This window comes from Melanotaenia boesemani, unplaced genomic scaffold (genome assembly GCF_017639745.1).
Source record: "Melanotaenia boesemani isolate fMelBoe1 unplaced genomic scaffold, fMelBoe1.pri S9Exx1, whole genome shotgun sequence".
In the NCBI taxonomy this organism is placed as follows: domain Eukaryota; kingdom Metazoa; phylum Chordata; class Actinopteri; order Atheriniformes; family Melanotaeniidae; genus Melanotaenia; species Melanotaenia boesemani.
In genome coordinates, this window is record NW_024580591.1 from 14,133 (window position 1) to 36,468 (window position 22,336).

Below are 22,336 nucleotides of genomic sequence, written 5' to 3' on the forward strand. Positions count from 1 at the left end.
CTACAAAGCAGCAGGAAATCTGCTCCTCCCACACCTGTTCCTTCCTCTGTAAGAAGCTTCTTTCCTCCTCTCCTCACCTGTGTTACTGCACCTGTCTGAACTGGTCCTCTGGATAAAAGACACCTGTCCACACCGTCCAACAGCCAGACTCCAGCAGAGACCTGTCCAAGGACATTCTGCATTCTGGAAATATTCTTTAAATTAAAAGCAGACAGCTGAACAGATTCAGATCAAATGTTTTTATTCTGTCAGACTGATTAAATGATCACGTTTACATCCGTGAGATAAAGAGAAAACATCAGGTTACATTATAAACTACTAACACATGAAAACCATCAGATTAAAGCCCACAACCAGTTTAAAGAGATTAAAACCAAAAAGAAAACTTCATTCCACATTTCACATGGAAAGCCAAACATCTGGAGACGGATGGATACAAAGAAATGGAGAATTAGCAGAAAAAAGTCCATTTTATGACGTAAAAATCAATAATTCATCAAGAAAACGTCCGAAAGTCCAAACAGAGACAAAGGGAGTGAAACACTGGGAGGATTTTCATTTCCAGCATCATGAAGTGGAACTAACTGCAGCTGACATGAAGTGAACACAACATCCTGATATTCAGCGTTAAGCTTTGACTGGAAACAACATGTGGATCCTGGAAGAAGCACAGCTTCCATCTTTAAAGGACTGGAAGAGGAAGAAGTTTCCAAGGAATCATTTAGAAGAGTTTCACACACAAACTGATTGAATCCATGAATCTGAAAAGATGTTTCTGAGTGAAAGAAACAGACATGTACAGACTGAACTATCTGTTCACCAGTCAGAGTTTCTCTGCTACCATCACACTCTTTACACTCAACACAGACACACCCAGGTACCAGACCAGGAACCAGACAAGAACCCAACTCCAGCATAGAGAGGATGAGTGAATGTGGTGATGAAGGTATGGAGGTGGATCAGTGAGTCAGAGGAGACGCTGTAGAAGGACAGAGAGCCAACAGGACAGTCCACATACACTGCTACTCTGTTAGAGACAGAGGAGGAGGAGGAGGAGGAGGAGGAGGAGGAGATGTGTGTGATTCTGTTATTGTGCCAGACAGAGTAACCTTCATCATCAGAGCATCTCAGACTCCAGGACTGATCATTGTCTCCAAACCTACAGTCTCTGTTGTTTCCTCTCCTGCTGATTTCTCTGTAACTCACTGACATTAAAATGTCTCCTCTCCACTCGACCTCCCAGTAGCAGCGACCAGTCAGAACATTTTCACACAGCAGCTGAGGATAGAAAAATCTGTCTGGATGATCAGGATATGACTGAAGCTTCTCCACATATGTCACCTTCCTGTTGTTGTCAGACAGTTTGAGTCTTCTGTCCACTGTGTCCATGTTGATGGTGAGTGGACAGGAATCTGATGGAGAGAACAAACCCAATCCAGCTGCAGTTATTGATCTATTGACACTTTGATGCTGACTGATGAATGAGTGATGGGACAGTGTGAAGATGGTTGAATGTGATGAATCCAATGAAAAATACACTTACACTTCCTCACACCTCCTGGTCTCAACCATGTTTCTCCAGCAGGCTCCACCCTGAAAGGAGGAGGGGGTCAGAGCATGCTAACATGGACATTACATGGCTCTCATACACACTTTGTTCTACACTGAGAAAGGAACAGTCCAACATCTGGACACGTCCACCTGATTGGAGCATCTCCAGACTAGAAGGAGCAGAATCAGGAAGCTGATTGGTCCACACCCACACCAACAAAACTGCTTTGTGGAAGTCCCAGTTTCTTCTTTCAACCATCTTCTCCTTTTCATCTCTTCACAGATGAAGAACTCTGCAGAAACTCCTGATCTAACCAAGAGCTGCATCTTCTCTCTGCCCTGAAGTCTTATTGATCAGCTTCTGACAATAATCTCCTCTGCAGAGCAGATTGGCTCAGATTCTTTGTTGTGACTCAGCTGGGAAATGTTAAAGTGGTTCTTTTCCTGCACATGAAGCTAAATGACTGTCAGAGACTCTGTCTGAGGCCATGATGTGTGTGTTTGGAGCTGTGACGGCTTGTTTCCTACTGACCACTAACAGCTGCTTCATCTTCACACTGAGGATTTGTTCCCTCACATTATTCCTGCAGATCCTGCTGCTGTGTGGACACAAACACATTTCTTTCTAAAGCAGGAACAAATCAGAGGGATCAGCAGCATCAACTCACCACACTTCTTCCACATCTGATCCAGTCTGCTGATTCATTTCCAGTTTGAAGTGCAGCCACATCACCAGCTTCTACTGACTCCAACATCTACACTGTTATTGAAGCTGATTGATCATCTGATGGATGATTGAATTAGTAATTACTGAATCAGCAGCATGGGATCATCAAAGCTCTAAAGTCCTGAGTGAAGAGGAGAGGTTAGACTGCCTCTGGTGGTCAGACATGGAGCTGCAGCTGCTGAAATACAGGATGTGACAGGATTCAGGAAAGTCTGTCTCATCTTTCCTCAACATCAGCTGTGAACATACTGAGTCCTTTCACGTTAACCAGGAAACCTGATGTATCATCATCTTCATCACAACACACACACACTGCCATCTCCATCATCATTCTATGACAGAATGTCCCTTTAACCTGCAGAGATGTTTCCAGACTGAAGAAACTCTGAGCAACAGACAGTAATCACTGTTGTTCCTGCAGATGTTCTCCTTGGAGACTCTCCTACTCACATATCTGCTGTGAGCAAAGGAAAAAGGCTCCTACATGTGTGATGGTTCATATAACACTCATATCCAGCATGAAGCAGGACTGAGTGAAGGACAGAGAAAATGTCTGCAGATCTTCCTCCTCTATCAGACATTGTGTGGCTGCAGCAGCCTCTCCATACCTGAGTCTGTGTGGATCCTTCAGTGCAGCCATCAGCAGCTTCACTCCTGAGTCTCCTGGATGGTTGTATCTCAGGTCCAGCTCTCTCAGATGGGAGGGGTTGGAGGTCAGAGCTGAGGCCAGAGAAGCACAGCCTTCCTCTGTGATCAGACATCCTGACAGGCTGCAGAAAGAACACGTATGACAGAAGAGCTGTAACACCGAAGCTGCTGCACATGATGGACATTTCTACATATGCTCTAGTGCGTTGAAAGCTGCAGGATTGTAGACCTCCAGGACCCCCTGCTCTGCAGACGCCGTTCTGATCCAAGTTCTCTTCAATAACACCTGATATCTAGCCGACTTTTCATGTGAGGAAACTACTTTAACCTCTGAATAGAAATACAATGTGAAGCACAATGAAACATGATGACAGCAGAGCAGAGCTGTAATGAAACAGAGGCAGTCATGAGTAAAAGGAGGAAATGAAACGTGTTTTATTGCTGATCTGTCGCGTTGATCAGAAGAAAAGCTGCTGAAAGGAAAAAGAAGAGAAGGATCATCTTTTCTGAGCGCTGGACCTGCAGAGGGAAACAGACATGCTGGGTTGAAGCATCACTTCCCTCCAGGACAGAATCATACGGGTTTCTCATGGTGTGGGACGCTTTCATTAGTTGTTTGTTTGTAGGAGTGTAACAGTTGTAACTGTGGAATGGCCCTTTAAGGGTGCTTCTGCTCGTCTACTAATGATGATGTCATCAAGATGCTTTTGGGAGAGAACGGATGGTCTTGCACACGCTAGGGCTGCAGACGGACATTTTTGGGAGCTCTTCTCTTTTTCTCTTCACCCTCGTTGTGACGGACGTGTTTTATGTTTGATGAGACAGTAGCTGTCCAGCCGGGCTTTAGATGGTTGACCAATGTCCTTTATTAAAGCAACACACACTGTGGAACCTCCAGTACCAGTATAGCTGTGGGTTTGTCGACCTTTACTAGACCTACTGAACTCATTTCTCTTTCCACACAACACGTCCACGTTACAGGAGGTAACATGTAAGTATAAAGGTTTCTATGTCTGAACATCTCTGGAGGAGACAAACAGGAAGTGGATAATGATGATCAGCAGACTGCTGAGACAGGGAAGATGTGGATTAATGAGCCCACGCTTCCTCCTCCTCCTCAGACAGGACAGGGTTGCATTGCTTCCTGTCAAACACTCATGTGGTTTTTGTTCAAGTGAAAATCTCGACATGTTTGAAATAAACCTTGAAAATGAAAGAAAAAAAGGAAATATGGGGAGGATCGGTGCTCTGATCCAAGCTCTGCATGTACGTCTATGGAACGACTATAATCCACCAGTCATTTCCTGTCTGTAGTAACAGAGCAGGCTGCTCTCCTCACTGCTTCCTAGGATTCCCTGTGGAAAATAATGCAGGATCTTCACACCTGTCCTAGGAAATCAGCTGACCGGCACAGCTGGAGATGTCTGCCTGGACCAGCTGGTAGGCGTCCCTTCATCTTCTCTTTGTTTCAGATCATTGATTCAGAGACTCCAGCCGTGTCCTCAGAGGAAGTCCTGCAGGTGCAGAGGGAACCATCACCGCTATTGACCAGGTGGACAAGGAGCTGCAGGAGATGAAGTCTGGAGGGAAACTGGGACACCACTAAAAAGCTTTGTGGAGAAATAAAAACTTTTCTTTGTGTTTCCTAAGTGTTGCATCACTTCTAGACCTCCAGCCTCCAGTCGGGTCCCGCTCTGCTGGGAACTGAAGCTACTTTCCACCTGTTCTTTTACTGGCTGCTGCATGCTGGGACGACTTCTTCAGGAAGAAGTCTGCAGACACCAGAACATAGAGCGGTTCCGGTGCTTCCATTCGCCGCCTGAAGCCTCGTTTCCAACAACGGATACGGAGCAGATCCTACAGATGAAGCCTTAGTTACTGTGGACCCAGGCCGATGAGCCACATGTTGAGCCACACATGGACGTTTAGAGAATGAAAATACTTTGATGACAGCAGGTTTATTATTCATTTATATGTAAGCATGCAGTGGTGGAAGTGTATTAAAAGTGCCTCTTGGTTCATTTTGTAAACAGCTTTAATATCTAACGTGATGTAAAAGTCATGTGACTGAGCAAACGTCTCACATCATCTCTTTGGGTTTATTCTGGACCGGTGGTGTTGCAGTTTCCCGTTTCTCCAGATTCTGTGTAATACCAGAGTCAGAGTAGCCGTGAAGGCGGGGACATTCTCCCGCCATGTTTGTTTTTATAAATCCCAGGAGGTGATATAATTGGCTATTATAACACGCCGGTATTTGTACCTACGCCAGCTTAGAAATGAGAACCTGATCTCTAAAATCAGCATCAGCCAGTCCACCTCTAATAAAAACTCATTGTAAACAGTTTGATGAATCCTGACCTGAGAGCTTCCAGTTTGCAGTCTGGACTCTTCAGTCCACCACAAAGCTTCTTCAGTCCTGAGTCCTGCAGGTCGTTGTTGCTCAGGTCCAGTTCTGTCAGACTGGAGGACTGGGAGCTGAGGACGGAGGACAGAGGTCCAAAGCTTCTCTCTGAGAGGCCACACGCACTCAGCCTGGAGACACAGTTTAGGAGAAAAAGACTCAAGAGATATAAAATGAATCAGATCAGAATCAGAAAAACTTTATTAATCCCAAAAAAAGAAAACAATGACATCATAGAGTCGTCCCTCATCCTGGATGTAGACTGAAAGACTGTAGAGAGAACCAGCTTTATAACCTCCTTATCTAGACCTGACCCCAGATCCTAGACCTGACCCCAGATCCTAGACCTGAACCCAGATCCTAGACCTGACCCCAGATACCCAAATCCTAGACCTGACCCCAGATCCTAGACCTGAACCCTGATCCTAGACCTGACCCCAGATCCTAGACCTGAACCCAGATCCTAGACCTGAACCCAGATACTAGACCTGACCCCAGATCCTAGACCTGAACCCAGATCCTAGACCTGAACCCAGATACTAGACCTGACCCCAGATCCTAGACCTGAACCCAGATCCTAGACCTGACCCCAGATACCCAAATCCTAGACCTGACCCCAGATCCTAGACCTGAACCCTGATCCTAGACCTGACCCCAGATCCTAGACCTGAACCCAGATCCTAGACCTGAACCCAGATACTAGACCTGACCCCAGATCCTAGACCTGAACCCAGATCCTAGACCTGACCCCAGATACCCAAATCCTAGACCTGACCCCAGATCCTAGACCTGAACCCTGATCCTAGACCTGACCCCAGATCCTAGACCTGAACCCAGATCCTAGACCTGAACCCAGATACTAGACCTGACCCCAGATCCTAGACCTGAACCCAGATCCTAGACCTGAACCCAGATACTAGACCTGACCCCAGATCCTAGACCTGAACCCAGATACTAGACCTGACCCCAGATCCTAGACCTGAACCCACATCCTAGACCTGAACCCACATCCTAGACCTGACCCCAGATCCTAGACCTGAACCCAGATCCTAGACCTGAACCCAGATACTAGACCTGACCCCAGATCCTAGACCTGAACCCAGATCCTAGACCTGAACCCAGATACTAGACCTGACCCCAGATCCTAGACCTGAACCCAGATACTAGACCTGACCCCAGATCCTAGACCTGAACCCACATCCTAGACCTGAACCCACATCCTAGACCTGACCCCAGATCCTAGACCTGACCCCACATCCTCGACCTGAACCCAGATCCTAGACCTGAACCCAGATACTAGACCTGACCCCAGATACCCAAATCCTAGACCTGACCCCAGATCCTAGACCTGAACCCAGATCCTAGACCTGACCCCAGATCCTAGACCTGAACCCAGATCCTAGACCTGAACCCAGATCCTAGACCTGAACCCAGATACTAGACCTGACCCCAGATACTAGACCTGACCCCAGATCCTAGACCTGAACCCAGATACTAGACCTGACCCCAGATCCTAGACCTGAACCCAGATCCTAGACCTGAACCCAGATCCTAGACCTGAACCCAGATACTAGACCTGACCCCAGATCCTAGACCTGAACCCAGATACTAGACCTGACCCCAGATCCTAGACCTGAACCCACATCCTAGACCTGAACCCACATCCAAACCTGAACCCACATCCTAGACCTGAACCCACATCCTAGACCTGACCCTAGATCCTAGACCTGACCCAGTTCCTAGACCTGAACCCAGATCCTAGACCAGTCTCCTGTAATCCATATACACATAATTTGAATGATGGCTCAGGAGGGGAAAAGAGGGAAGAAGAGGATTTATCCAGAATGTGGGACTGAGATCCTGATGGACCACGTTGGAAAACTAGAACAGGTTTTATGTGGTGGGGATGGCGTGGTCATCACCAGGTCAGAAAGGTGGAGGAGGGCAGCAGGTGGAGATGCTATCAACGCTGTGTCAGAGGAAGACACCAGAGAGGAAGAACAACTGGATGTATCAGTCAGTAGAGCGATCGGCCGGATAATTGAACTTTTTTCTATTGATATTAAATGTAAAATAGTTTTTAGTAAAATAAACTTCAGTGTTTGTTCCTTTTAATCGCTGCTGGTTTTTAATAATAGATCCATGTTCTGCTCACACCTGAATCTGTTCTATTCCTGCCAGTATCGTTTCTACCTGGTGGCTGCTGGGATATAAACTCATCCCACGCTGTTCTGCATCGAACCAACCTCACCTGAGAGTTTGCAGGTCACATGATGGACTCTGTAGAGCACACAGCAGCTTCACTACTGTTTTCTCCAGGCTGCAGTTTCTCAGCTGCAGCTCTTCCAGACGGAAGGACCAGGAGCTGAGAGCCGAGGACAGAAGTTCACAGCTTCTCTCTGAGAGGTTGGAGACAGTCAGCCTGGAGAGACGATGGACATAATGAGTCGTTGTAAGAAGCTTTCTTTTCTCTGCTGGGTTCTTTGTTCTGAACTTACAGAGATGATCTCTGACTTTGTTCTGGTTCTGTTTCTGATTCCAGAACTGAGACATCAAACAACACAAATTTCTACGTCACTGAGGAGATCCTAACGTTTGGTGAGATGCTGCTTCTTCATGGTTTCTTCCGTTCTCCTGCATGAGTAGCTGTGTGTGAAACAAGGATTTATCTGTGACTTGTTTGTGGAGCATCTGCTGCCGCTCATGGCTGGAAATCAGAGCAGACGTCTGAAGAGCAGCAGTAACATTTCATCATAGATTTATTAAAGGGAGCGCTACGTACGCAGGACTTCAGGAATTGAAACATGTTTCTGTTGATGTGGGTTCACATCGCTTTACACATAAAACGACAGTTTTATGCATCTGGACTCTGGAAAGTCATGAAAACCTGTTTGGACTGTTGCAGCTGATTTATAGTCGGGTTTCCTTCAGTCTGTTTGATCAGACCTGGGCATATTACGGCCCGCGGGCCACATTAGGCCCTTTGATGCCTCCCTGTCCGGCCCGCGTGACGTCAATCCTAAATTACAACATAGATTATAGAAATATCTACGTTGTGTGTTCAATACAACTGTGCTGCTTTTACTTTGAAAAGCGTTACTTCCGTATTGACGTTTGTGCGTGATGTGAGCTTTGAGTGAAGGTGATGCTAACCAGGTTACTCATAAAATGTCAACTCACGCTAAAAAAGGAAAAGTTGATAATGAATGTCGTGTTTTTAACAGGACCAACAAGAACGTCTTCATGGAAGTTAAAGGTAAAGCTGTGTGCTGGATTTGTGGTACACAGGTCGCTGTGTTAAAAGATTACAATTACACTACACGACCAAACATGAAGATAAATACAACAATCTGTCTGAAAAAGAGCAAACCTGCAACCCAACAAGGACTTTTTACCAAACTTCACACCACAGAGAAGCAGCCGTTGGGACAAGTTATGTCATTTCTCACTAAATCAGCAGAAAAAGTGAAGCATTTTCTGACAGAGTTTATTAAGGAGTGCTTATTGGACTCTGCTGCACTGATATGTCCGGAGGAAAAGGACGAGTGTGAGAACGTCTCGCTCTCCCGACGCACTGTGACGAGGCGGGTTGAGGACATGCTGAAACTTAAAGCTTCAGCTGAAGAACAGAGCTGCAGACTTTGTTTGTCTCTGGCTTTGGATGAGAGCTGCCATGTGCGTGACTCCGCCCAGCTTCTCTTCTTCTTACGTGGAATAACTGCAGACTATCAAGTCACAGAAAAGCTGGCAGCCATGCAGCCGATGAAAGGGACGACCACTGGTTATGGATTATTCACAGAGGTAAATGCATGTTAGACGAGTTAGGACTGAAATGGGACAACCTGGCAGGTGGGACAACAGATGGTTGTCCACATCTGAGTGGGGAAAATGTTGGTCTTTTAAAGAGAAAGCAGGATAAAGTGACAGAAACTGACTTTTTGCATTGTGTTATACATCAGGAAGTGTTGTGTAAGACAGTTAAAGATGAACCACGTTGTTAATGCTGCTCTAGAAGAGAACTTTCCACACCAGAGGAGGCATGCTCAGAGGATTCTAGTCCTCTTTGAATCTACTTATGTATGTGAACATTCTCAGTGAAGTTAACAAACTCAAACACAGATCCTCCATCACTGATGACCACCTCTCAGCTGTCCGTCACTGTTACGACCCCAGGCCTTTGGGCCGAAGCTGCAGAACCTGCAGAGAGTGTTAAACTGCTGTGTGGCAGCACTCCCAGCATTGGCTGAAGACGTCCGCAAAGTTCCCTCCCTCCAGCGACCGGATTGGACGGCGACACTCCCCAGAGGACCGCCCAGAGGGACCACTTGCCCATAAAAGCTGGTCATTGTCTACCTAACAGCGTGGCTGTGTGGTTGGGTAACACCAGTGCGCCAAGGGTGGCTTTGGTCTGTGTGGAATTGAAAGTTAAATTGGTAGATGGTGGATTTGGAAGCTGAGCATTCTGGTTTGTTTATAAAGTGTGAAAAGACTCTCTCAGTTAAGTTTATTTCTTGTTTTCTCATTTTGTGCATCCCAGGGTTCCTGGTTGATTTTGATTTGTGTAATTGTAATAGCTAAATACCTGATGAAGGACACTTTTCTTTAGATTTGTAATTGTACATATTTTGCGGGTTTTTCTTTTCATAGGATCTTTTCTGTTACCTTTAAGGCTCCCGGTGTGTTTTGTGACCGGATTTTGATTTGGATTTTGTGTAGAATAAATACTTGTTTTCCTTTTTACATTGGATCTTTATTTCTTTATTTTCTTTTGCTGCGTTTTCCTTGTATCCCTAGCGGGGAGGATGTAACAAAGTGGGGGCTCGTCCGGGAGATTATTGATAGCAGGTGTGTGGAGAGACTCTTTTCACTGAATTGTGAATCGTTACATTGTACTAGGAGTGGCTTGCGAGATGATGGCTCGTTTCGACCTGGAGGTGTTGAAGGAGAACCCCTCTCTGGAGCAGGTAAACGCTTGCCGAAAGGATGACTTGGCCGTGATAGCAGACTTTTATGAGATTCCTCTGACCCGTACTCTGCAAAAGGCAGAGATGAGGGCAGCAGTGGTGGCTGTTCTGGTGGAGAGATAGGTGCTAAAGGCTGTGGGTGTGCAGACAGAGCTGGCTTGTGTGAAAGGCCTGCCTGTGGAGGCGGGGCTCCAGAAGGCTGAGCCGGAGAATCCGCCTGAGTCGGATGTCTCTGATGAAGGGTCAGTGGGAGATGACAGGCCCGAGACACCCGTTACTCTTCCCCGGTTTGAACCGTTTACCCCCGAAGGTAGCTCTGGAGCCTCCCCGGTAGAAGCCCGGGTGAAAATAAAAATAGCCAGGCTGCATCTGGAGGCCCAGGAAAAGGCCCAGCAACGGCAGCTGCAGCTCGAGAACAGACGACTGGAAATCGAGGCTGACAAGGCTGTCCGTCTGCGCCGCTTGGAGCTAGAAGCTCAAGCAGGTTTTCCTGCGACGCCCCGCGCTGGTACCTCAGCCGGTCCCCAGCTTGTTACCTCTCACTCTGATATTGATATTTCTAAGTGCATCCAGTTTGTGCCTAACTTCAGAGAATCTGATGTGGACTGCTATTTTTCTGCTTTTGAGCGCATCGCTTTAGCGTTGCACTGGCCGCAAGATGTGTGGGCACTCCTCGTACAATGTAAACTTTCTGGAAAAGCTCAGGAGGTGGTTGCCGCTCTTCCGCTGCTGGATAGTCAGCGGTATGATATTGTGAAGGCCACCATCCTAAAAGCATACGAATTAGTTCCTGAGGCATACAGACAAAAATTTAGAGGATTCCGAAAAGACCAACGCCACACCTATGTTGAGTTTGCAAGAGAGAAAAGCAATTTGTTTGACCGTTGGTGTGCTTCATGCGGTGTGAACTCTCTTGAAACGTTAAAAGAATTGATGTTGTTGGAAGAATTTAAAAGGCAACTCCCTGATAACATTGTGGTACATTTAAATGAACAAAGGGTGAACACGTTACCTGGGGCTGCCGTACTAGCAGACGAATACGTTCTTACACATAGAACGGTATTTCAGCCGGCAGTGAAACCGACTGTATTTGAGGCTTCTAATCGCATGAGAAACAAGCCCTCATCTGAAAGAGTTTGTTTCTGTTGCCGTAAGCCGGGACACTTAATTGCTCAGTGTCCGCAGCTAAAACAAAAGGAGTCAGCCTCCCTTCCAAATAAGGAAGTGGGCCTTGTAAGCAAGCTGGAAACCACTAACGCTATGGATTGCGGAGTGGATCCTTGCTTTAAACCTTTTTCTATGGTGGGAACTGTGTCAGTGAACGTGTCTGACGCTGACCAGAAACAGGTCTGTATTCTGCGGGACACAGGTGCCTCTCAGACACTCATTCTGGCCGATACGCTTCCCTTTACGGAGAAGTCGTATGTGGGCTACAGTGTGATCTTACGAGGCGTGGAGATGGGTTATGCACCCCATCCAGTTCATTATGTGTGCTTAAAAACTGACTTAGTTTCAGGTGTATTCCCTATGGCTGTTTGTGCTGCACTGCCCATCGCAAATGTGACTGTCCTGCTGGGAAACGACATCGCAGGGGGGAAAGTGGTTCCTGCCCTGGAAGTCCTGGACAAACCAGAAAAAGATAAGTTAACCTCTGTGGGCGTGGTTACTCGGGCCCAGGCTCGGAAAAAAGAGTCTGAAGACAAAACCGTAAACCTCTCTGACAGCTTTCTCTTGTCTTCCTTTTTAGAGTCTGCTGTGCCGAGTGAGGCGGAGGAGGGGGAGACCGCTAAGGGGGTGGAGGTCCCCGACATAAAAGCTCGGGAAACTCCGCTGCCCCGGGCTGGCCCCACTCTTCCGGTATCACGTGACCGATTGCATATGGCGCAGGAGGGGGATCCCACGCTACAACGTTGTTACCAAGAGGTGGTGAGTGCTGACAGCTTGACCACAGGCAGTTGTAAGTTTTACATACAGGATGGAGTACTTATGAGACGTTGGTGTCCGGTGACAATTCCTGGAGCTGACTGGAATGTGGAGACCCAGATCGTTGTTCCGGAGCTCTACCGTCCCCAAATTTTAGCGCTAGCTCATGATGATCATTGGTCGGGACATCTAGGCATACGAAAAACTTACAGCCGAGTGCTAAAACATTTTTACTGGCCTGGATTAAAAGGAGATGTTGCTGCTCACATACGTAGCTGTCATGTGTGCCAAATAGTGGGAAAACCTAATCAGAAAATTCCGCGTGCACCTTTGCATCCAGTTCCGGTAGTGTCGGAACCCTTTGAACATCTAATAATAGATTGTGTTGGCCCGTTGCCTCGAACTCGTGGGGGAAATGTGTTTCTGCTCACTTTGATGTGTGTCGCGACTCGTTACCCGGAAGCAATTCCATTGCGCCGGATAACCACTCGTTCTGTGCTTAAGTCGTTGTTGAAGTTCTTCTCCACTTTTGGATTACCTCGGGTGATCCAATCTGACCAAGGGAGTAACTTCATGTCGAGAGTATTTAAACAAGTGCTTTGTGAACTAAACATTAAACACGTGACTTCGTCTGCATACCATCCTGAAAGCCAGGGGGCCCTAGAACGGTGGCATCAGACGTTAAAGTCAATGTTAAAAAAATACTGCGAACAGGAAGGACGTCATTGGGATGAGGGAATCCCTTTTTTACTATTCGCAGCTCGCGAGGCTCCACAGGAATCGCTTGGTTTTAGTCCAACCGAGCTCGTATTCGGGCATGAGTTACGGGGTCCCCTTAAAGTTTTGAAAGACAAGCTACTAGAAACACAGATGTCACCAAAACAAAATGTCTCGGAGTACGTGGCTTCGTTCCGTGAACGACTCAAACAAACTCGCGAATTTGCTTTAGTAGCGCTGACGTCATCTCAAGCGGCCATGAAGCGCCGATATGACAAAAAGGCACGTCTCCGGGTGTTTCGTGAAGGAGATAAAGTGTTGGCTTTACTTCCCGTGACAGGCACGGCATTGAATGCTAGATTTTCAGGTCCGTACGTTGTGAAACACCGTTTAAATGAAACCAATTATGTGATCGAAACCCCTGAGCGCCGCCGTAAAACCAGAGTGTGCCACATAAATATGCTGAAGGCTTACATGACCCGGAAGGATCATGCTCCACCTTCGGTGGGAGAGCCCACGACTCAGACCGATACCGTTCCTCAAAGTGTGGGGGTTACTGTGGCTGAAACCTTCCCCTCCGACAGAACGTTGTGTGAGAAGATTGAGGCGAAATTGACGCCACGATTGGCCAATTCCGAGATGCTGGTTTCCTTCCCAGAGACAATCAGTCATCTCGACCCTGAGTGTAGGGCCGATTTAAGTTCATTGATTTCACGGCATCACCGGCTATTTAACGACGTTCCATCACGCACGAATGTAATAACTCATGACATTGAGGTTGTCACCAATACACCCATCAAGCAACATCCGTATCATTGTAATCCAAGTAAGCGTGCATTAATGAAACAGGAAACAGATTATTTACTGACAAACGGTTTTGCTAAACCCAGTAAAAGTCCCTGGAGTTCTCCCTGCTTGGTGGAGACTAAACCCGATGGCTCACCCAGTTTCATTACGGATTACAGGAAGGTAAACGCCGTGACTGTTACTGATGCTTATCCGTTGCCTAGAGTAGACGATTGTGTGGATAGTGTTGGATCTGCTACGTTCGTAACTAAGCTGGACCTGTTAAAAGGGTACTGGCAGGTGCCATTGTCTGAACGAGCATCGACTATTTCAGCTTTTGTGACCCCGGATCAGTTCTTGCAATATACCGTTATGGCGTTTGGAATGTGCAACGCTCCGGCCACCTTCCAGCGCCTAGTGAACACTTTATTCGCTGACTTGCCCTATTGTACCGCATATTTAGATGACAGCGTGATATATAATGATACGTGGCCTGCCCACATTTTTGCGCTGGAGACCGTGTTTACTCGCCTGGGTGAGGCCTCGCTTACATTGAACCTCGCAAAATGTGAGTTTGGCCAGGCTACGGTAACATATTTGGGAAGACAGGTAGGCAGAGGGAAAGTGCGCCCTCTTGACGCTAAGATAACTGTGGTAGAAAACTACCCAGTCCCTGCAAATAGGAAAGCGTTGCGACGATTCCTAGGGATGGCAGGATATTATAGAAACTTTCGTAAAAACTACGCGACTGTTGTAAGCCCGTTAGCTGAGCTAGTGAGCCCGAAACGTGAGTACCGGTGGACCCCAGAATGCCAGCATGCGTTTGAGAGTGCTAAAGCGCTTCTCAAACATGCACCAGTTTTGACAGCACCCAACATGAGTAAGCCTTTCAAACTAGAGATTGACGCTAGTGCTGTGGGGGCTGGCGCCGTCCTCCTGCAGACTGGTGACGATGGGACTGATCACCCCGTCAGGTATTTCTCCAGGAAATTTTCGGGACACCAGCGGCATTACTCCAGCGTCGAAAAGGAAACGTTGTCATTGCTGCTTGCACTCCAACACTTCAAGGTATACGTGGGATCCTCCCCGGTGCCTGTGCTAGTTTATACGGACCACAACCCACTAGTGTTCCTTAATAGGATGTACAACCACAATCAAAGGTTAATGCGATGGGCACTGGCATTCCAGGAATACCAACTTGACATTAAGCATAAAAAAGGAGTGGAAAATGTCTGTGCAGATGCCCTGTCCCGTGTATACAGTGATGTATAATGCCTGTGTAACCTATTGCCATGTGTGACTAATAGATGTGTGTGTGTATATGTTGAGGTTGGAACGTGGAAAGCACCGCGAGCCAACATTTAAGTGTGGGGGTGTTACGACCCCAGGCCTTTGGGCCGAAGCTGCAGAACCTGCAGAGAGTGTTAAACTGCTGTGTGGCAGCACTCCCAGCATTGGCTGAAGACGTCCGCAAAGTTCCCTCCCTCCAGCGACCGGATTGGACGGCGACACTCCCCAGAGGACCGCCCAGAGGGACCACTTGCCCATAAAAGCTGGTCATTGTCTACCTAACAGCGTGGCTGTGTGGTTGGGTAACACCAGTGCGCCAAGGGTGGCTTTGGTCTGTGTGGAATTGAAAGTTAAATTGGTAGATGGTGGATTTGGAAGCTGAGCATTCTGGTTTGTTTATAAAGTGTGAAAAGACTCTCTCAGTTAAGTTTATTTCTTGTTTTCTCATTTTGTGCATCCCAGGGTTCCTGGTTGATTTTGATTTGTGTAATTGTAATAGCTAAATACCTGATGAAGGACACTTTTCTTTAGATTTGTAATTGTACATATTTTGCGGGTTTTTCTTTTCATAGGATCTTTTCTGTTACCTTTAAGGCTCCCGGTGTGTTTTGTGACCGGATTTTGATTTGGATTTTGTGTAGAATAAATACTTGTTTTCCTTTTTACATTGGATCTTTATTTCTTTATTTTCTTTTGCTGCGTTTTCCTTGTATCCCTAGCGGGGAGGACGTAACAGTCACATGGCCTCCTCAGACATTCAGCCAGATTTCAATGTCCTTGTTCAAGCCCAGAACAGACTGGATTATTCTCACTGAAAAGGTAGAATGAGGAGGAAAACTGTACAAGTTGTTGTTTTGCTGCATTTCTGTAAACTTGTTGTTCCAGACAAACTGAGGGAGGCTTTGGTCCCCTCAGCAGTAAGACTGTACACCTGCCTGAGGGGCGGTGTGGGGGCTGTTAGTGGTGTGGAAGTGGAAAAGTAGCGCACATCTTTAGGTTAAGTGGACTAAAACTGATGATAAAATATTTCTGGAAGTGTTGCAGGTTACTGCATCAGAGATGGTATGACGCTGAAACAGTAGAACATGTGAGAGCAGCAGAGAAACCTGACCTGAGAGTTTCCAGTCTGCAGTCTGGACTCTGCAGTCCATCACAAAGCTTCTTCAGTCCCGAGTCCTCAATGCTCAGGTCCAGTTCCTTCAGTCTGGAGGACGGAGAGCTGAGAGCTGAGACCAGAGCTAAACATCCTTCATCTGAGAGGGAACAGCTGCTCAGTCTGAAGAGGAAATAATAAGACAAGTTATAATCTGTCCCATGATGTACCCTTATACCAGCAGCAGTATATTTCTCCACATCCTGCTATATATGTACTTACAGAGCTTTGCTGGAGGCTTTGACCACTGGCAGCAGCCTCAGAAGAACCTTCTCTGAAGGAAAGTATTTCTGCAGGTCAAACACCTCCAGATCTTCTTCTAATGACAGTAAGATGAAGGCCAGAGCTGACCACTGAGCAGGAGAAAGAAAATCTGTGGAGAGACGTCCTGATCTCAGGAACTGATGGATCTCCTCCTCTAGAGAACGATCATTCAGTTCATTCAGACAGTGGAACAGATTGATGCTTCTCTCTGCAGACACTTTCTCACTGATCTTCTTGATGTACTGGACTGTTTCCTGATTGGTCTGTGAGCAACTTCCTGTCTGTGTCATCAGGCCTCGTAGGAGACTCTGATTGGTCTCTAGTGAAAGACCCAAGAGGAAGCGGAGGAACAAGTCCAGGTGTCCATTTGGACTCTGTAAGGCCTTGTCCACAGCTCTCTGATGGAGACGTAGATCTGGTTTATTTAAATAAACATTTTCATGTTCATCTTCCATCAGGTTGATTCCAGAGTTGATGAAGGTCAGACGGACATGAAGAGCAGCCAGAAACTCCTGAACACTCAGATGGACGAAGCTGAACACCTTCTCCTGGTACAGTCCTCTCTCCTCTTTAAAGATCTGTGTGAACACTCCTGAGTAAACTGAGGCTGCTGTGATATCGATGCCACACTCTGTCAGGTCTGATTCATAGAAGATCAGGTTTCCTTTCTGCAGCTGATCAAAAGCCAGTTTTCCCAGAGACTCAATCATCTTCCTGCTCTCTCGACTCCAGTGTGGATCTGTCTCAGCTCCTCCATCATACTTGACCTTCTTGACTTTGGTCTGGACCACCAGGAAGTAGATGTACATCTCTGTCAGGGTCTTGGGCAGCTCTCCTCCCTCTCTGGTTTCCAGCACATCCTCCAGAACTGTAGCAGTGATCCAGCAGAAGACTGGGATGTGGCACATGATGTGGAGGCTTCGTAAATTCTTCATGTAGGAGATGATCCTGCTGGCCTGCTCCTCATCTCTGAACCTCTTCCTGAAGTACTCCTCCTTCTGTGGGTCAGTGAACCCTCTGACCTCTGTCACCATGCCAACACAGTCAGGAGGGATCTGATTGGCTGCTGCAGGTCGTGTGGTTATCCAGAGGCGAGCAGAGGGAAGCAGTTTCCCCCTGATGAGGTTAGTCAGCAGCACATCCACTGAGGTGGACTTCTTAGGGTCAGTTAGGATTGTAGCTTTTTTAAAGTCCATAGGAGGTCGACTCTCATCCAGACCGTCCAAGATGAAGACAACCTGGAGCTTTTCAAAGCTGCAGATTCCTGCTTCTTTGGTTTCAGTAAAGAAGTGATGAACAAGTTCCACCAAGCTGAATGTTTCCTCTTTCAGCACATTCAGCTCTCTGAAAGTAAGTGGAAACAAGAACTGGATGTCCTGGTTGGCTTTGTCTTCAGCCCAGTCCAGAGTGAACTTCTGTGTTAAGACAGTTTTCCCAATGCCAGCCACTCCCTTTGTCATCACTGTTCTGATTGGTGCATCTCTTCCAGGTGGGAGTTTAAAGATGTCTTCTTGTCTGATGGTTGTTTCTGGTCTGTGCGGTTTCCTGGATGCTGTTTCAATCTGTCTGATCTCATGTTCATCATTGACCTCTGCAGTCCCTCCCTCTGTGATGTAGAGCTCTGTGTAGATCTGGTTCAGAAGGGTTGGGTTTCCTGCTTTAGCAATCCCTTCATAGAAACACTCAAAACTCTTCTTCAGAGCAGATTTGAGTTCAGACTGACACTTCTGAAGAGCTCCTGAAAAACAAACCACATTTAATTTTTTTCTGTTACTGAGCAGTTTAATAATAAAACATCTTAACTGTCAGATCAGCTGTTTTCTATACAAAAGCTGTCAAATACAGTTTTTGTCTCAGTTACAGTAATGAGTGAAGGAGAACTTCTATTTCTGATTGTAAATCTGTATTTTTAGACTAATATGAAAATCTAAAAGTCTGCGTCATCAGTGAGTGCTTTCAATCTCCCTTTTAGGTTCATTTGTCCTCTGAACAGGAAAAGAAAATCCTGATAAATACAAATGCTGTTCTGAGTTATCACCCTGTAATCTGTCATTCTGTTCTGGTTGGACTGGTCTCCTAAGAGATTTATAGAGACAACCATCATTCACTCCTCACTCATACTTGGAGATGGAAGATGCATGTGTAGCCACTGCTGTCCTGGGACAGACAGACGGAAACGTGGTAAGCTACATGTGTAGCCACTGCTGTCCTGGGACAGACAGACAGAAACGTGGTAAGCTACATGTGTAGCCACTGCTGTCCTGGGAGAGACAGACAGAAACGTGGTAAGCTACATGTGTAGCCACTGCTGCCCTGGGACAGACGGACGGAAACGTGGTAAGCTACATGTGTAGCCGCGGCTGCCCTGGGACAGACAGACGGAAACGTGGTAAGCTACATGTGTAGCCGCGGCTGCCCTGGGACAGACGGAAACGTGGTAAGCTACATGTGTAGCCACTGCTGTCATGGGACGGACGGACGGAAACGTGGTAAGCTACATGTGTAGCCACATTTATACACCCGCTATGATAAAAAGTATAGGAAGGTAAAGTGTTTAGCCCAAGAATACAATGACATATAGAGTAGGGGGTGTGTATCAAACAACAAACCTTCCAATTATTGGATGACCCGCTCTCCTACCTAAGCCACCGCTGCTCCAAATGACAGAGAACAAAACTCTGATCATTACCTGATTGATGGAGTCATCAGATAAGTATAAGTATCTTGTCGACAGTATGATCTGACATCTTTTTAATGTTTTCTAATGGGGCTGCATGGTGGTGTGGTGGTTAGCACTGCAGCCTCACAGCAAGAAGGTTGCTGGTTCGAGCCTCAGCTAGGAGGAATGTGTGTGAATGGTTGTTTGTCCCTATCTGTGATGGACTGGTTACCTGTCCAGGTGTACCTGCCTCTCACCTGTTAAAATACTTGGGTAAGCTCCAGCGTCCCCGTGACCTGTAATGGATTAAGCGGTTCAGAGAATGAATGTTTTCTAATTGTGAGAAATCTTTGACTTTTAAACTTCTGTCCCTAAAGCACAAACTGACTTGAGACAGATGCCGGGGCTGCTGGAACCTTTGACTTCTTCTGAGGTTCCAGCAGCACCTGATCTAATATTTGGTCCAACATGGTAAAGATTCTGATCTGTAAATGACTCTTCCTTATGTAAAGCATGTAAATTATTCATTTGTTAGCTAAATAAACTCATCTTTAAATACAGCTGAATATAAAAACCACGACACTGCAACAGTTCAAGCAAAAAGAACAAAGAAAGAAATGATTACAGAAAGATATGGCCTTACCTTTCTGAGCAGATGGATCAGAGGACAAACCCAGCTCACAGGAAAGATAAATGTCACAGGTTTGGAGATGTTCTATCATCTTCTGGCAGGCTTCATTACCTTTAGGTTTCACAGAGTCGATGAGGGCGCGGGCCTTTTCTTCTGTGGTTGGGTTCCTCTCAAGTATATCCTTTCTCTCACTAGCATTTAAAACTTTATCTCCTTCCAAGTGATCTATGAGTTGTTTAATGATTTCCTCTGAAACCCTCTTCACAAAATCACAGCGAATCTTGAAAACTTTACTTTCTACAGGAAGGAGAAGAGAACAAGTGAAAGTCAGACTTTGGTCCTTTCAGTAAAAGCATTGAACATTTCTGGTTTCTGGAATTTAAAAAGAATGTCTGAATCAGGACCATTTGCTGGTACAGCATGTGCACATCTGCATCATTTATTCAGTTGACTGTGACAGAAACAGGACTCATTTATCCTTTCATTCACCAGTACAGCTGATTTAGACCGCTGGGCACCCTTACCCACGCTTCAGTCGCAGACACCTGAAACAGGGCGACCACGTTTGTTTGAGATGTTTGGAGGCATTATTGCTGTAATGATTTCAGCTTTTGCATTTTGTTTGTGGAAGTGAGGGCCTGACTGCCTGTAATCCAATAAAATCTGCTTTGTTTAAATTCTGCTTGGTTTGCATTAGAAGAAGAAGATGGGGACTGACTCAGCATCACTAAATGATGAGTCAGCGTTTTTTAAGACAGTTTAATAGTTCAGTAAAGTAATGGTGTAACGTTATCTGGGACTGATGCAGAAAATGAGGGGGCAAGGCTCTAAGAAGTGCATAAAATCAGCAGTCCGGGAGAGTAACAGCAGTCTGGACCCGGTCTTGTACTTTTGATGCTGGTTGAACACCCTGCTGCACCTCGCTGTCTCAGGCCTCCACAGTCCGCCCTCCTTCCTTCTCCATCCCAGCTGTCACCAGTCGAAGGTGCCGTCTTTCCCCCCATCAGCTGTGCAACCCCCTCTACGACTGTTTCTACAGGCTACTTCATGTCCGCTCAGTCGTCACTAAGGTTCAGCTCATCTGTGATCTGGTTAATGATCTCGGCTTTGATTTTCTCTGCCTGATGTGAGACCAGTGATTACACCAAACCTGTCCACCCCATATGGCTTTGTCTTCATCTGCCATGCTCTTCCCTCAGGGCATGGGGGGTGGTCCTGAGATACTTTACAGCCAGACACACAGGGGACCCCCACAAGTTCTCGTTCATAATGTGAATGTACTGTACTGAAAGTTCATGGTGTTGGTCCCTCTATCCTGACTGCTATGTACCAACAACCTAAATATAATGCTGATTTCCTGACTTTGTTTCCACATTATGTTCCCTGCCACCAAACACACTTCTGCTGGAGGATTTCAATATTCATAGTTGGACAACAACGGGACTTCACATTCTGCCCTGACAGCTTTGGTTTCATGGTGGCTCTGGAGTCCCTCAGGCCAAAAAGGCCTGATAGGACTCCTTCTCCAGCAGGCCTGGCAGACCCAAGCGTGTTGTGAGGGTCTGCTGGGAACGTCTGGCGGAGTCCCGTCAGAAAGAGTTTCACCTCCCATCTCCGGCAGAGCTTCAACCATGTCCCGGGTGAGGCGGGGGGCCTCGAGTCCGAGTGGGACAGACTGAAGGAGATGTGGTAAGCTACATGTGTAGCCATGGCTGCCCTGGGACATATATATGACCTTTTTATAGAGACGTAGTTTACATTCTGAACCTGCTGCTAAACTTAGTCATTGTTCTGTAACAGGGACAATAAAGATCTGTAATCCATGCAAAGTGGGCCCTCGTCTGCAGACTTGGAGAAGGAAAGGAGTTGATCTGGCTGTCAGAAGACTTGGTGGAGGACAGCGTGCTATCAGACATGTGACTGACAGGTGACCCCGCCTCCTGCTCAGCCATGATGACGTTGCATTGAGGGTTTACGTTGTAGCTACAGTCTATGACAGGGAGCTCCACTGAGGAGGACTTCCTCCAACACACGGTAACAACGAGGGCTGTGATTGGTCAGTTTGGGCTTCATGTGGTCTGAGTCCTACCTGCTGAAGGTCCTGGATCCGTCTGGTCTTCTGCTGACGTCTCCATCTCGCCTCTGAAAAACATCATGAATCAGAGTCACATCACTTCTGGACTCATTCCCAGTTCTCTCTGGTCCTGGTTTAGGGTCCAGTGTTCTGGACAGGTTCTGCTGTGGTCTGAGGTGGTCTGTTGTCTCTATGAATGAGGTTTCCATGGTGACATTGGCTTATCTGTGACTTTTAAAAGAGAATCCATCCTGACACGAAGGTTCTCTCTAAATTTTTCTCCACTTTTCTGTCTCAACATCTGGACTCCAGATCTGAGAAAGTTCCTGAAGAACACAAAGTGGACCAGAGGGGATCTACAGCCTCCCTACATAACCGTGTTCTGTAGAATAATCCAGTCCAGATTTAAATATCACTGGTCTTGTAGCTTTTCAGCAGGACCAGGTCTAATGTGGTTAAAGTCCCCCAACATGCAGAGAATCAGCCGTTCTCTATTTACAGATCAGAAGTAACGTCAGCAGGCCGTCTCCGAACATGTCTTCATCCAT

The 22,336-nt window shown here is 46.7% G+C and overlaps 1 protein-coding gene across 1 annotated transcript; it reads right to left on the bottom strand.

Moving 5' to 3' along the window:
• Positions 1–4,990: 4,990 nt before the first annotated feature.
• Positions 4,991–21,910, bottom strand: LOC121636114 (NLR family CARD domain-containing protein 3-like). Its single transcript, XM_041979419.1, has 7 exons — positions 21,804–21,910; positions 19,727–20,011; positions 19,341–19,379; positions 16,383–18,162; positions 16,119–16,283; positions 7,579–7,749; positions 4,991–5,458 (listed from the first exon to the last, which is right to left on the bottom strand). The coding sequence occupies exons 1-7, from the start codon at positions 21,868–21,870 to the stop codon at positions 5,245–5,247; spliced, it is 2,721 nt and encodes a 906-aa protein (XP_041835353.1). The 5' UTR covers positions 21,871–21,910; the 3' UTR covers positions 4,991–5,244.
• Positions 21,911–22,336: the final 426 nt, after the last annotated feature.

Excerpts from the sequence above, each read along its gene's own strand:
- LOC121636114 (XM_041979419.1), bottom strand. The coding sequence starts at position 21,870 with ATGATGTTTTTCAGAGGCGAGATGGAGACGTCAGCAGAAGACCAGACG. Across the intron at positions 18,163-19,340 it reads TTACCCAAGTATTTTAACAG|GAGCTCTTCAGAAGTGTCAG; the intron begins GTGAGAGGCAGG and ends TTTGTTTTTCAG. Across the intron at positions 16,284-16,382 it reads AAAGCCTCCAGCAAAGCTCT|ACTGAGCAGCTGTTCCCTCT; the intron begins GTAAGTACATAT and ends TTTCCTCTTCAG.